General features: G+C 44.3%; 1 protein-coding gene across 1 annotated transcript; it reads right to left on the minus strand.

The window, feature by feature from the left end:
• Positions 1–1,059: 1,059 nt before the first annotated feature.
• Positions 1,060–13,372, minus strand: LOC149304355 (diamine acetyltransferase 1-like). Its single transcript, XM_089481093.1, has 6 exons — positions 12,707–13,372; positions 11,613–11,667; positions 7,404–7,487; positions 6,618–6,719; positions 3,425–3,465; positions 1,060–1,362 (listed from the first exon to the last, which is right to left on the minus strand). The coding sequence occupies exons 1-6, from the start codon at positions 12,767–12,769 to the stop codon at positions 1,186–1,188; spliced, it is 522 nt and encodes a 173-aa protein (XP_089337219.1). The 5' UTR covers positions 12,770–13,372; the 3' UTR covers positions 1,060–1,185.
• Between the last annotated feature and the right edge of the window lie 1,658 nt (positions 13,373–15,030).

Below are 15,030 nucleotides of genomic sequence, written 5' to 3' on the forward strand. Positions count from 1 at the left end.
TTGCATGGTTCAAATTGTAGGGGCATGTTTAGCAATCACTATTGTGAGACAGTGGCCATGCTGGGGGTAGGGGATACTGGGAGTTGTAATCCAAATATGGAGATATATATATATATATATATATATATATATATATATATATATAAATTTTCCCCAGTTGAGGTCAGGATTCGGGGAGCTGTAGTCCAAAAAGTGATTTTCCCAGGCAGTCCATGGATTTAAGGTGATTTCAGGATGATTTGCCAGAGTTTGGGAAAGCTACTTCCCTTCTTGGAGTCATAGGTTGAGCACTAGAGGATGCTAGGAGTTGTATATTGGGGATTCTGGGGGTTGTAATCCAGAACATGACTTGCCCAGGCTGCGCGTGGATTTAAGGTGATTTAAGAACGACGAGGAATCGAAGCACTGGATTTCATGGACAAAGGGAGACGGGTTCAAGTTAAAGATTAGCTGCAGGGGCAGCGAAGGAGAGATGATAGTGCCATTTTAGTTACATGAATCTATGACGTTTATCACGCGGAGTTTATCCCACGCAGAAATGGGATTTAAATCAGGAAAATTCCACAAAAGCAAGGTGTTTTTTTCAGACGACGTCAGGGGCATCCCACACAGAAAGTGGACAATCCCACAAAAAGCGGGATCGTTTTCAGACGGTGTCGGGGGCCCTGGGCATTACTCTGACATTAACTTGAATTTCCCAAAAGTAAAAAGCAGATGATTTTGTCCACTTTCTGTGTGGGTTAATGTCAGATTAATGCTGAATGCCTCCAATGTGTCTGAAAACAATCCCGCTTTTGTGGATTTTTCCGGGATTTATATCCCGTTTCTCCATGTGAGGAACTCCTTTGGTGGACCTTCCTCTTGCAAGGCAAAGTTGCCCCTGAATCCTGGATCCAATGAATCTAAATGTGGGTGCAAATACTGAATCTAAAAAAAAGAGGACATGACTGGGGATTTAATCCTGATTCCATGGAATTGTCTTTCTTCTGGACTCATAGTACAGGCTGGTCTCAGTCGTTCCGTGATGAAGAATCAAGGCACTCTGCACATGTTCTGGGAACCATCCCCTTTTTATTTTACTTTATTTTGGGCCGCCATACAACAAGTTTCAGGGTGGCTCTGAAAACCCCCAGCCATCCCTCCCTCCTACAGTCCAGGCCCAGAAATCGCACCTGGAGCTCCTGGTTAGATTTTGCCTGGAGCTGCCATTTTGTGCAGGACGTCCTCATAAATCCGAAGGAGGTTCCAGCCATATTTGTCCGTCAGGTTCTTTCCTCCCCATCGGTGGAGGATCCTTATGTTTTCCTGCTTCTCGGAGGAAGCGTGCATACGAATTTCGTTGCACCCGTGACGCCAAGCAGACTGAGGGAAAACGTAAAAAGGGGAATTCAATTGCTGAAGAAATTCATTTTTACTCAGGGCTCCCCGCTTTAAGCTGGTGTGAAATTAACCAGCTGGCCCCAACACTGGCTAAAAGGGAGATTTGGCCTGAGATCCAACAATGCTTCAGCACTGCATAAATATTACAGTTGGCCCTTCTTATACATGGATTTTTTATACACGGATTCAAGCATCCACGGTTTGAAAATGTTCAAAAAAAGTATAAATTTCAAATATCAAACCTTGATTTTCCATTTTTTATAAGGGACACCATTTTGCCATGTCATTATATTTAATGGGACTTGAGCATCCACGGATTTTGTTATACACGGGGGATCTTGGAACCAAACCTCAGTGTATAACAAGGGTCCACTGTACATTACACTTCCACTTATGTTGCAACGTAACGCAGCAGCAAGATGCAAGGGACGTTTGCATGCAAGCATGTGAATTTTATTGCAATGGCAATAGCAAGTACATTTCTATACTGCTTATCAGTGCACTTCAGCACTCCCTAAGCAGTTTACAATGTGTAAGCTTATTGCCTGGATGATGCACACACCTGTTACCCAAAATGCCAGGATCCTATGAGTGAGGGCACCCACAGTTAATATGTGATAGGGGTATAGCCTGTATATCTTGGTTCGGAGAAAGAGAACTCCAGAACAGTGATGCCACTGTCTGTGTCCGCTCCGGATAAAGAAGCTACCCAGTAATGGCATCACTAGGGTTGGTGTCACCCAACGTGGATCCCCATAAAGGGCTGCCGGGGGGTGGCTACACTTTACAGTCGTCCCATTGTTTGTGAGGACTTCAAATCTGCATCCCTCACTTAATCTCAAGGGGCAAACGGAGGGACGTAAAACTGGATGTGCACCCATGGTATGTGTCCACTGGTGCCCACAGGGGCGCACCACCATGCAAGTCAATAGGGCTTGAATATTAGAGGATTTCCATTTTCATGCGGGGGGGGGGGGTCTGGAACAGATCTCCCACAAAAACGGAGGGGTGACTGTACTTCCCTCTCATTACCTGGTTTGACTGACCCTTGGCCATGCAGCCGCCATGTGGTCAGACCACTGATGTGGGCAGTGCTGCATCTCTGGATATCCAGTTTTGGGTCTGGTGTGGCTGCTGGACAAGAAAAAAAAGGAGGCCATGCACTTTCCTGCTTGCCCAGGGGCCGCGCCACTTTTACTGGGGGTGCTGTCCCACCAACTGTATACACATGCATTGGCGTGTCACCCAGCACAGTCCGTCACACCCTCCTAATGACATGCCTGCTACCCAGGCAATCTTGAGTCCTTCTTTTGGGTAAATGCGATATACAGTCAGCTTGTGCCAGATACGGGCTTTCCTTATGTGGCTTTCAGCTTACGCTGAAGCTGCAGTACAATTAAATAAATGGTGTACATGTCAGTGGTGCATGTGCCGTGGCGCGCCACATGGATGCAACCCATTGTTTTCATATGTGCATAAGTGGTCCAAAACAGAACCCTGTGTAACTGACTTTACTGTGGGCCCTTGTTAACTGCTGGGGTTTGGTTTACATCGTGGATGCTCAAATCCCATTAAATACAATGGCACAGCAAAATGGTGTCCTTTAAACAAAATGGAAAATCAAGGTTAGCAATTTGGGATTTATAATGTTTTTTTAATATTCTCAAACTGTGGATGCTTGAATCCATGGATAAAAAAAATCTGTGGATAAGGAGGACTGACTGTATGAATAAAGAGATCCCAACAGCAACAACAGGAACAACTGCTGCTTTGTTTGGGGGCATTCAGTTTAGCACCTTGAGTAGTCGCTCCTTTAAATTCTGGATTAAAATCCAGAGCGGATCCATTGGAAATACCAGAGACACCGAGAAGTGCTGTGTTTGTGTCAATATGGTCAAAGAGGCACATGTGTGCTACACAGAGACACACACACAGCATAAGAGAGGTTGGGAAATGTTTTGGACTACGACTCCCCGAAGATTGGGGGATTCTGGGAGCTGCAATCCAAAAAAAGTCCCTCCCTCCAGCTCTGGGCAGGACTCACCTCCACGGCTGTGTTATGCAGTGTCTTCCCAATGTGCCTCCCTAGAAGAAAGAAGGAGTCCATCATGAGCATCATAGCAACAAACTGCACTGCTGGGGATGCAATGTAGAAAGTGGAGCAAGCTTATTTTCTGTTGCTCCAGAGACTAGGGACTTTTCCACACGGGGCACAGAAGTAGGCTCAGTTCGCATTGGCCGATGCATTTTGCGTTATATCGCATTGGTGTTCCACACCTGTGAGCTCAGAATACGTATTGACCAATGCAATATAACGTGAATACGCTTTGGCCAATGTGTATTCACGGCTGGGTTCCGAACTGAGGGCAGCCGGCTCCTCCGTTTTGCGAGTGGATCGGCGGGATCCGTATTGATGGCCAGTGTGAAACCTCTGCTGCTTTGGCTGGTGTGTACGTTCAATCCGCTGGTTCTCCTGAAGACCACCGGGTTACAAATTTCCCATGATGCTGCGCTGGAATTTCCCCCATCTCCTTCCGTTGGCCCTTTCCCCTTTCAGGACAACCGCCGGGGCTGGGGAGCCATTTTCCCACTGACTGACAAGATAAAGCGGAAACCTTTTGTGTCGGGGGGGGGGAATGTATATGTATATGTGTGTATATATATACACACACACACACACACACATACACACACACACACACACACACAAACACACACACACACAAAGATGTGTGTGTAAGCATATACATGCAGCATTACACTTTCGGCTGCTCCACAGCTTGTGTGTGTGTGTGTGTGTGTATGTATATGTGTGTATATATGTATGTATACACACACACACACACACACACAAACACTCAAGCAGACAGATGTGTGTGTACACATATAAATATGGCATCACACTTTTGGCTGTGGCACAGTGTGTTTTTGTATATAAATGTGTGGTTTTTTTGTGTGTGTATATATATATGTATGTATATGTGTGTGTGTGTGTGTATATTAACACTCATACAGACAAATGTGTGTGTACACATAAAAAAGGCATCACACTTTTGGCTGTACCACTATGTGTATATATATATATATAAGTATGTATGTGTGTGTGTGTGTGTATATATATATATGTGTGTGTGTGTGTGTGTGTGTGTGTGTGTGTGTGTGTGTATATATATAAGTATGTATGTATATATATAAGTATGTATGTATGTATTTATGTGTGTGCATATACATACATACATACACACACACACATACACATATACAGACGGTGCATACCTCTTTCGTAAGTGGCTAAAGGCAGCAATTCTCGCGATATTACGCGCTAAACACTGACCTCATTCTTCACCCCGGAAATTAAAAATGTTGCGCCCCGTTCAGAGCCCCACAGAGCATGCGCAAGGCTGCCGATGCGCATCGGCCAATATACATTGTATTGGGCTGGTGTGGTAATCCAATCTGCACTTGCCTCACTTTGCCTGAATACGCATTGGCCGATTCGCAAAACTTCGATTCGGAAGGCCGCCCAGGTGTGAAACAACAATGCGATATGACGCGAATACGAATCGGCAAAGCGTATTCAGAGAGCGCGGGTGTGAATGAACGATGCGATATAATGTGAATACGCATCGGCCAATGCGAACTGCCCCTACTTCTGTGCCCTGTGTGGTAAGGTCCTTGGATACAAAGGACAAGAAAAGACTTTCATCTTAACATTAGAAAGAATTTCTTGAAGGTAAATGTTGTTCAACAAGGGAATAGACTTCCTCAGAGGATGATGGTTTCTCCTTTTGCTTTTTGGAAGTGTTTAAACAGAGATTGGGTGGCCATCCCTTAGGGGTGCTTTAGATACGTATCCTTGTATGGCAGGAAGGATGGAGGGCTACGCGATCCCTTCCAATTCCATGATTCTATTCAGTTGCTGAAAGGGTACGCTACAAGGAAAGGAAGAGTTTCTTTTCCCTTGGTTCCTTTCATGACACTAGAATTCTGCATGATTAATGAAACCACCAGACCCTGTCTGATCTTGGGAGCTAAGCAGGGTCAGCCCTGGTTAGTCCTTGGATGGGAGACCACCAACAAATTCCAAGTCCTGTAGGCAACCTTTCAAAGGAATCACAGAATCATAGGGTTGGAAGAGACCCCAAGAAGGGCCCTGATCCAGTCCAACCCCATTCTGCCATGCAGGAACTCTCAATCAAAGCATCCCCAAGGACAGATGGCCATCCAGCCTCTGCTTAAAGGCCTCCAAAGAAGGAGACTTCATCATTCTCCTCTGAGGGAGTGTCTTCCACTGTCAAACAGCTCTTACTCTCAGGAGATTCCTCCTAATGTTGAGCTGGGATCTCTTTTCCTGGAGCTTGCATCCATTGCTCCATTGTGTCTATTCTCTGGAGCAGCAGAAAACAATCTTACTCCCTCCTCAATATGGCATCCCTTCAAGTATTTAAACAGGGCTATGATATCACCTCTTAACCTTCTCCAGGCTAAACATCCCCAGCAGTTCCCTCAGTCTCTCCTCATAGGGATTCATGGCTTCCAGACCCTTCACCATTTTAGTCTCCCTCCTTTGGACACATGGCTCCAGTTTCTCAACAACCTTTTTTAATTGTTTTGCCCAGAACTGGACACAGTATTCCAGGTGGGGCCTGACCAAGCAGAATACAGTGGCCCTATTACTTCCCTTGATCTAGACACTATACTTCTATTGACGCAGCCTACAATTGCATTGGCCTTTTTAGCTGCCGCATCGCACTCTTGACTCATGTTCAACTTGTGGTCTACTTGGACTCCTAGATCCCTTTCACATGTAGTTTCATTCAGCCAGGTGTCCCCCATAATCCTATATCTGTGCATTTCATTTTTCTGCCCTAAGTGCAGGACCTTACATTTCTCTGTGTTGGATTTCATTTTGTTAGTTTTGGCCCAGCTTTCTAGTCTATTCAGGTCATTTTGAATCCTGATCTGGAGTATTAGCTACTCCTCCTAATTTGGTGTCATCTGCAGATTTGATAAGCAGGCCCTCTATTCCTTCATCCAGGTCATTGATAAAGGAAGTGACAAAAGCCCCTCTGAGTATTGCTTGCTGAAGAAAACCCCATGAAACCGTAGACAGAGAAGTGGGGCTTAATTAAACTATAGTTTGGGGATGGGTGCTTATTTTGTATATGGCAAGAAAGGCCCCCTCCCTCCCCAAATAAGCCATTTCTAGTGGGGCTTTTGGGGTTTTTTACCCGTACCTCTAAATTCTGGCATGACGTATAGGTTGTCCATATAGAGGTTCTTTCCTTTCCAGGTGCTATAGGTATAAACGGACAAGACGTAGCCGACGAGAGTGTGACCTGCAGAGATTATATATTAAAAATGGCATTTGCATCTTTAATTCGACATTAATGGGGTCCGAAAGAAGGCTGGGATCTATGGGAGAGAACTGGAACCTGAGTTTTACAAAGGCCTGTTACAGACTGCCAAAATAAAGCTGCTTCGGGTCTCTTTGGAGGTATGCTATTTAAATGATGCATGGGTCCGGAGGTCACGCCAAAGCCACACTCCATTCCTAAGCACTGGAGTGCAGCTTTGGTGCAGCTTCCGGATTCTTAGGATGCATGCATCATTTAAACAGCATACCTCCAAAGAGACCCGAAGCAGCTTTATTCTGGCAGTCTGTAACAGGCCAAAGTCACCCATCTCAGATTTACAGGCAATTTCAATATTTGTCCCATAAAAGGTGACACTGGTGAATCTACACTACAAAAATAATGCAGTTTGACACCATGTTAAGTGCTGTAGCTCCATCCTATGGCATCCTGGGATTTGCAGTTTGAACTATAAATCCCAGGGATTTTGTAGGAAGGAGCTATCATGGCAGTTAAAGCGGTTTCAAACCGCTTTATTTCTGCAGTGCAGATGCATCCACAGTCAGCTCTTTGGAGGCATTACTGGAGGCTGGCGTTCTGAGAAAACCCCTTTAAAGGCAGAAAAGAAACCTCCAACCCACTTCCAACCGACTTGCCCTTTTTTGTTACCTTCCTTGCTTTTTTGCTCCGGAGGAACTACAGCCACAAAACACTCAAATCTGGGCCGCTCACCGAATCCTGCTTTCTGCAGTTCTAAGGGAGAAGAAGGGAAAGGAAGGAAGAGAACGGGAGTCATGCAGCAGAAGAGCAAATTTGCCCCCAAATGCAATAACTACCCCAAGGTGTAGGTAGTAGGTGAAAGAAATCATGCACTCCTACTATATGGCATAACTACGCCAGCATAGGCAGAAACAGCAGCCATGAAGGAAGGAAGACCCAGGAGAAAGCCCTCAAAATCCAAAATCCCCAAACAGTCGATACCTTTATTGGGACAACTGAAAAGCACAAAGTACATCAATAAAGGTATCACTGTGGGACCTCAACACCCAAAAGGGACCAGATCTGGTCTGATCCTGGAAGCTAAGCAGGGTCAGCCCTGGATAGTCCTGGGATGGGAGACCAACAATGGATACCGGGTGCTGTGTTAGGTGATATTTAAGAAGAAGGAACCGGCAAAGCCACTTCCTCGCCTAAGAAACCCCTATGAAATTATTGGGCACATGCACCCACAAATAAAGCACTCATGTCTATTCTTGGAAGCTAAGCAGGGTCAGCCTTGGTTAGTACTTGGATGGGAAAGCACAAATGAATGCCAGGTGCTGTTAGCTCTATTTCAGAGGAAGGAATTGGCAACACCACCTCTGCTCTGAGGATTCCTTGCCTAGGAAAATTCATGGGGTCACCATAAGTCAACTGGTGATTTGAAGGCACATGTGTCAGCCCTGGTTTGCATTTAGATGGGAGACCATCCATTAATAACCAGGTGCTTTGGCATGGATTTCAGGGGAAGGGACTGGCTAACCTCCTCTGAGGATTCCTTGCCTAAGAAAACCCTCTGAAATTCATGGGGTCGCCGTATGTTGAGAGGCAACCTGAAGGCACATACACACAAGGCATGAGACCCATCCAATCTGGGAATCTAAGCAGGTCAGCCCTGGCTAATACTTGGATGGGAGAACACCACCAAATAGCAGGTATTGCAAGCTGTATTTCAGAGGAAGGAACTGGCAAAACCACCTCGGAGTATGCCTTGCCTGAGAAAACCCTACAAAGTTCATGGGGTTGCCATGAATCCAGATGACTTGAAGGCACACACAAACACACACTCACACACACAAAGTATCTCTGTCTTTTGGATTTGGATTTTGGTTTTGCTACACATTGGCCAACACAGCCACCCCTGGATATGTTTGCTGGAGAAATAGGGTCCTTTGCACTGGCAGATTTTGTGTGCAATCCTGAAATAAACCCTGGCATTGGGACCCTTAGGATTCCAATCCTGGGGCTCACTCCCATTTACACTTTAAACCAATTTCCCATTTGCCTTTGCTCCGTGTTGGTAAATCAGTTCCAAAAGGTCCATCATTCCCACTATGAAAGTAACCCCTTGTAACTGCTTCATTTTTGGCACGATTGGCGTCCCCACTAGTTTGCGCTGCTTCAAAACGCATGTCAATCATCTGTGCATCATCAGTGACGTAAGTGGCAGCCCAGGCATCCCGGCTTGGGAACTATATATAAATAAATTGATAGAAGATGTGACTCAGTGGTTTTGCAACTACTTGCAATCAAAGTAAGGAAAGTAGTCGCAAAACCAATGAATCAAATCTTCTATCAATTTTATTTTATTAAAAATGGATAGACGATCTGATTAATTGGTTTTGCAACTGCTTGCTTCACTACTTGCAAGTAATTGCAAAATTGATCAATCGAATCTTCTATCAATTTTATTTTATTAAAAATTGATAGACAATTTGATTAATTAAATTAATTAATTAAAACAAGTAATTGCAAAATCAGTAAATCAAATCTTCCATCAATTTTATTTTAAAAAACATCATGCGCCCATAGGTCACCCCACAAGCAGCGCTCAGGGGGGCATGACAGATCTACCGAAAACCGAGGAGGGATGGTCCACAGCCCTCTGCCATGAGCCCCTCTCCTCCAGAATGATGCAATTCAAACCCATCATTCCCATTTGTTGAACACACTTTGGAACTGCTTCTTTTCAAAAGAACCGCCAAAAAACTAGTGTCAGGAAAGAGCGTCCTTTTCTCCATTTGTCTTACTTCATCACAATTGAAACCAATCACAGTAGGATCGGAACCAGTTTCAAATGGGAACAATGGCCATATAAACCGATTGGCGGTTCACTTTAAATCATAATGGGAACGCACCCCTGGACTCCTTGTTTTGGCTCAGATTAGATGCGGCACGAAGGTCAGAGAAGAAAGCGTGCAGTTTCCAATCTGCCTCTTTGCGCCTGACATCCGCTCATCCTACATTGGAAATTATTAACAAGTCACATTTAGCTCCTTGTATTTGAAAAATGCAGTATCATCCTCCAAGGTCCCCTGGGGCTAGTAGGGCACAGGGCAGAGTTGCCACGCCAGAGACAAGGGTTGCGTCCACAGGTTGACACTGCTTTAAGTGCCATAGCTCCGTGCTATGGAATCCTGGGATATGTAGTTTGGTGAGATATGTAGACTTCTCTGGTGCCCCAACAAACCAAACGGCAATCCCAAGAACTCCTCACTATTGGCTATGGCTGCAGTCTGGTGCATTTTATTGTTTGAATGTTAAGATAGGCAGGTTTATTTTATTTATTTTAATTGCTTGTATGTACAGTGCTGTGTAAATTTAAAATATAATGCTTAATAATAATAATAATAATAATAATAATAATAATCTACACTGCAGTATTAGTGCAGTTTGACACCGCTTTAACTGCTGTAGCTCAGAGCTATGGAATCCTGGGATGTTTTGTGAGCTATTTAGTCTTCCCTCTCAGAGATCCCTGGGACTACAGCAAACTACAAATCCCTGGATTCTATAGCATGGGGCCATGGTAGTTAAAGAGGGGCCAAACTGCATTAATTCTGCTGTGCAGAAGCAGCCTAGGACATGGGAGATCAGGATTTAGGACATGGGAGATCTCCATCTCATGAACTAGGTGAACCTGAGCCCATTAAAGTGGTATCAAACTGCATTAATTCTCCAGTGTGGCAACAGCCAAAGTTGGAGAACAGGCAGCAGGGAAGGGGTCCACCCAAATCTCACTTGCCACCCATCTTGTCCCCCAGAAAGCTCCAGATTGGAGGTGGGATGCATGCACCCCTCCTGATGTTGCTGGACGGCAAGATCCAGCAGCAGCAGTGGCCAGGGATGCTGGGAGGTGCAGTCTGCCTGAATCCCAAAGGACCACAGAATTGCCACTACAATTGATAGCACACTTTGGGACAAGGGGTGTCCCATCTTCCCAAAGAGAATGTCTACGATTGGAAAACTAAAGTCTGAAACAGTCTACTAGGCCAAGACTAGGTACTAGACCAAGAAGCAACCTACAGATTAGATACAACTGTGAACTAGGAATGGGAAGAATATTTGGAAATAAATATTTTACACACACACACACACACACACACACACACTCACACATATACATATACACACACATTTTTCAAACTAGAAAGCCTGACAGTAACTATCCAGCGCTGATGAGAATATTTGCAGTTCAGAATCTATCCTTTACAAGATTTCCATGTCATTGCTTTGTGCAGAAATTTGTATTTTTGTACAAGAAACAGTTTTTTTCTGGTGCAAATATACACACACACACACACACACACACAGTGTTATTGTTCTCCACTGAGGTTTGGTTCCAGGATCCCCTGTGGATAGCAAAATCCGCGGATGCTCAAGTCCCATTAAATACAATGGCAGAGCAAAATGGTGTCCCTTATAAAAAATGGAAAATCAAGGTTTGCCATTTGGAATTTTTTGCTTTATAAAAATATTTTCAAGCCATGGATCTTTGGATCTGTGGATAAGAAGAGCCAATTGTGTGTGTGTGTGTGTGTGTGTGTGTGTGTGTATTTCTGTTTGGAAATATTGTCTTCTGTGCTACAAATGCTGTTTGTTGCAGAGAAAATGCTGTTTTCTGCACAAAACCCAAGTGAATTTTGCGAAAAAACAAGCCTCAAACTGTGAATAGTCTTTAAAAACTGAGCAGTTTTTTCTCAGCAGGAAAAAAATGGCTAAAATTAGGCAGTGCTTCTTTAGAGGAGAAAAAGTGTGTGAATGATGAAATCTCTATTGGGGACTGACTCCCTTCTTTCCAACGGCATTCACTCCTCTTTGGCCATGCTCCTTGCTTACCTTCCACGTTGGTCCTGAGCTTCTCCAAAGGGACATTGTAAATGACCGCAATCTCCTGAAAAAGAGAAAGAGGCTTTTTCCAAAGTGCCCTAAAGACGCAGCAGTTGTGGCATGAGATATCTGTGGACTGATATATGGTCCCAGCCTTTTAGGGGACTGTTTTTGTAGCCAGTCTTTGCATCTGCACCAGAGGTTTTTCAAAAGATTCCAGTTTTTCAATGGGAGAAGGCTTTCACTGAAGCGCTTGAGGCCAAATGCTCTCTGCTTGGAATATTTTTAATTACTGTAATTATTTTTAAAGTTTGAATTGTTTTCAGTTAATTTATAACACCAATGATTCCCAGCTGCCGGTTGCTTTATTTCAGAGGACGGAACTGACAAAACAATGGTCCCAAACACACTGCAGAAATAATCCAGTTTGACACCGCTTTAACTGCCCTGGTTCAATGCTACAGAATTCGGAGAGCTGTAGTTTTTTGAGACATTTAGCCTTCTCTATCAGAGAGCTCTGGGTCCACAATAAACTACAATTCCCAGGATTCCTGAACACTGAACTGGGGAGTTAAAGGGGCCTCAAACTGGATTGTTTCTGCAGTGTGTTTTGGACCTCTGTCAGTTTTCCCTTGCCTAAGAAAACACTGTAAAATTATTGGGTTCACCTTAAGACACCCAAAAGATGGCCATCTATACTCAATCTGAGTTGAAGGCACACACAGATATGTGCCAACATACCCTAAAAGTACCAGATCCCAACTGATCTTGGAAGCTAAGCAGGGTCAGCCCTGGTTACGGCTTGGATGGGAGACCATAAGGGAATCCCATGTACTGGAGGCTCTATTTTAGAGGAAGAAACAGGCAAAACCACAAGAAAACCCTATGAAATTCATGGGGTCACCATATGTGATGATGATATTTATTATATGTATTTGTAATCCACTCTTTTCCCAGACCTGGGACTCAAAGTGGCTTCACAACATTTAAAAACAATACAACAATACAATCTTAGAGACCCCCAAAGGTCCTCCATCTCAACCCCATTCTGCCATGCAAGAAGACACCCAAAAGATGGCCATCTATACTTTTTGGCCCCTCACCTTAACAAGACGCATGATATCCTTCAGGTCTTTAGGGACAAGGGGACGCACAATGAAACTCATGGCTTCCTTTGACGTGTTGACCTGATCCTTTGGAATTACCCTTCCTTCCTTCCTTCCTTCCTCTCTCTCTTTCTATCCAGTCTGCAACTCCAGCTGCACGAACTGAGGTTTTTAATAGCTTGAATATCCCCTCCTTCCTCTCTTCTCCCCCCTTTCTCCTTCCCTTCTTCCTTCACTCCTCCTTCTCCTAAGAGGGAACCATCACGCCATCCAGAAGGTCCTAAGTTCAATTGCTGCCATCTCCAGGGAAAAACAGACATTTAATTTATTAAAAAATATCTTATTCTGTTCTGGACCTCAGAGCCTCAGACAGATCAAATCCACCTAAAACCCTTTGCAACCCTTTGAATTTAAAAGGAGAGGTTATTTGTACTTGTGTGTCTGTGTAGTTGTGTGTGCCTTCAAATCCTTTCTGTCTTATGGCCACCTTAAGGTCAGATTATCTTGGGGTTTTCTTGGCAAGATTTGTTCAGAGGAGGTTTGCCATGGCCTTCCCTGAGGCTGAGAGAGTGTGACTTGTTGCCCAAAGTCACCTGGTGGGTTTCTCTGGCTGAACCAGGATTCGAACCCTGGCCTCCAGAGCTGTATTCCAATGCTCAGACCTCTACTTTTTTAAGCGGTCTAAAACATTGGAAAGAATTTCATAATTAATGCAACATTATCAGGTGAGACATATTGTGTTCAAGAAGATCAAGGAAGAAAGTGCAAAGGCAGGCTTAACGCTGAACATCAAGGAAACCCAAATAAGGACCATTGAGGAGGACCTTCACTAGTTCAACCTGGAGAATGAATCCCCCCCACAGTCCCAGGAGCCAACCTCTACAAAAGTAACTTCCCCAGGATCTCCCAATCGACCCCAACTAGGCCTCTCCTCTCTTCCCATTAATTTTCCCATTCCCTCTTTTAAAGTTGATCTCTCTAAAGCAGCCTCCATTAGCAGCAAAGTTCCTTCATTGAATCACTTCTTGGGTGAAGAAATGTTTTACTTCATCTCTTCTGGATTTCAGGGAATGATTGATGCAGAAAGGAAAAGGCTGGAGATCAGCAGTTCCACATTTGGACCTCTGGACTTCTTGGCCACTGCTTCGTTAAAGTTTGCCAGGCTTTGCAAGGGAGAGAGATATAGATATGTGTGTGTCTGTGTGTGAAGGGTTAAAAGGCAGCTAACCCAGAAATGTTTGGATGTGTGGTGACCGTGAGCCTTCAGCACCCAGAGGCAACAAGGGCATTCTGCTGCCTGCCTGCAGCAATCCTGAAGATGAACAGGTGTCAGTTTAGACAAGGGGACCAGTTTCCGTGTGGGACAGGAAGAGGCTGACTTTGTGGGACTGCGTGGTTTGGTGGCTATATAAACTCAGGGACTTCCAGTAATTGGTGTGGGTTTTGGGAGAGGAGTTGGATTGTGAGTTCTGTATAGTAAAAGTGGCATTGGTTGTTTGGTTGCAGTGTGTAAATAAAGAGAAGCGCTTTGGGGAGCTTGGCTTGTCTGGGCGTGAAGCAGCAGAAGCCTGGCAGCCAATGCTGGAGAGTTCCCCTCCTCAGAACCTGCATCCCATCATTTCTGGAAGACCTCCATCTGCTGTTGTCTTCGCTGAGGGCTGTGAACACCTTTCTAAAATCGTCAGCTACTCTGCTGTACTCTGACAATATATAGACACAGACACCTGCCATAAAACCAGGCTCCTGGTCTACCTCGCAGGGCTGTTGTGAAGATTAGATGCAGAATACTTTGGACACCCAGAAGCCTTTGCTGCTGTTAAAATTCAGTATGGCAGAATTTAAATTAAAATGCCACTGTCAAGAGCAGAATCTTGGGGAAGTTACTTTTTTTACTATATGGCCCCAATTTGGGGAAGTTACTTTTCTGACTTTACGTTTTTTGACTCTATGGGGATGTAAGAAGCTATCGTCCAAATGTAATTCTTGTGGACTTACTTTTATGGACTACAACTCCCAGAATCCCCCATTGCCTTGCCAAGAAAAAAACCCAACAATAGGTTTAGAAACAATTCAAAGGCAAAGAACAACTATATATTATGTGATGTTATATTTGATTATATGATGTATTATACTCTATATCAGGGGTAGGCAACCTTTTTGAGCCGGGGGCCGGGTTGCTGTCCCTCAGACAACTGGGGGGCCGAAGCCAAAAAACAAATAATTAAATAATTTTTTAAAAATTTAAATAAATAAATAAACCGGGACAAATGTAGGACAACATTTTCAAATGGAGGACACTTTTTTTTTAAAAGTGGAGGACA

This window comes from Sceloporus occidentalis, unplaced genomic scaffold, assembly GCF_023333645.1.
Source record: "Sceloporus occidentalis isolate IW3139 unplaced genomic scaffold, rSceOcc1.0.p SCAF_14, whole genome shotgun sequence".
NCBI classification, from domain to species: Eukaryota; Metazoa; Chordata; class Lepidosauria; order Squamata; family Phrynosomatidae; genus Sceloporus; species Sceloporus occidentalis.

Coding starts and splice junctions, on each gene's coding strand:
- LOC149304355 (XM_089481093.1), bottom strand. CDS start 12,769: ATGAGTTTCATTGTGCGTCCCCTTGTCCCTAAAGACCTGAAGGATATC. Junction 11,668..12,706: donor ATATCATGCGTCTTGTTAAG/GTGAGGGGCCAA, acceptor TCTCTTTTTCAG/GAGATTGCGGTCATTTACAA. Junction 7,488..11,612: donor GCTCAGGACCAACGTGGAAG/GTAAGCAAGGAG, acceptor CTTCTCCCTTAG/AACTGCAGAAAGCAGGATTC.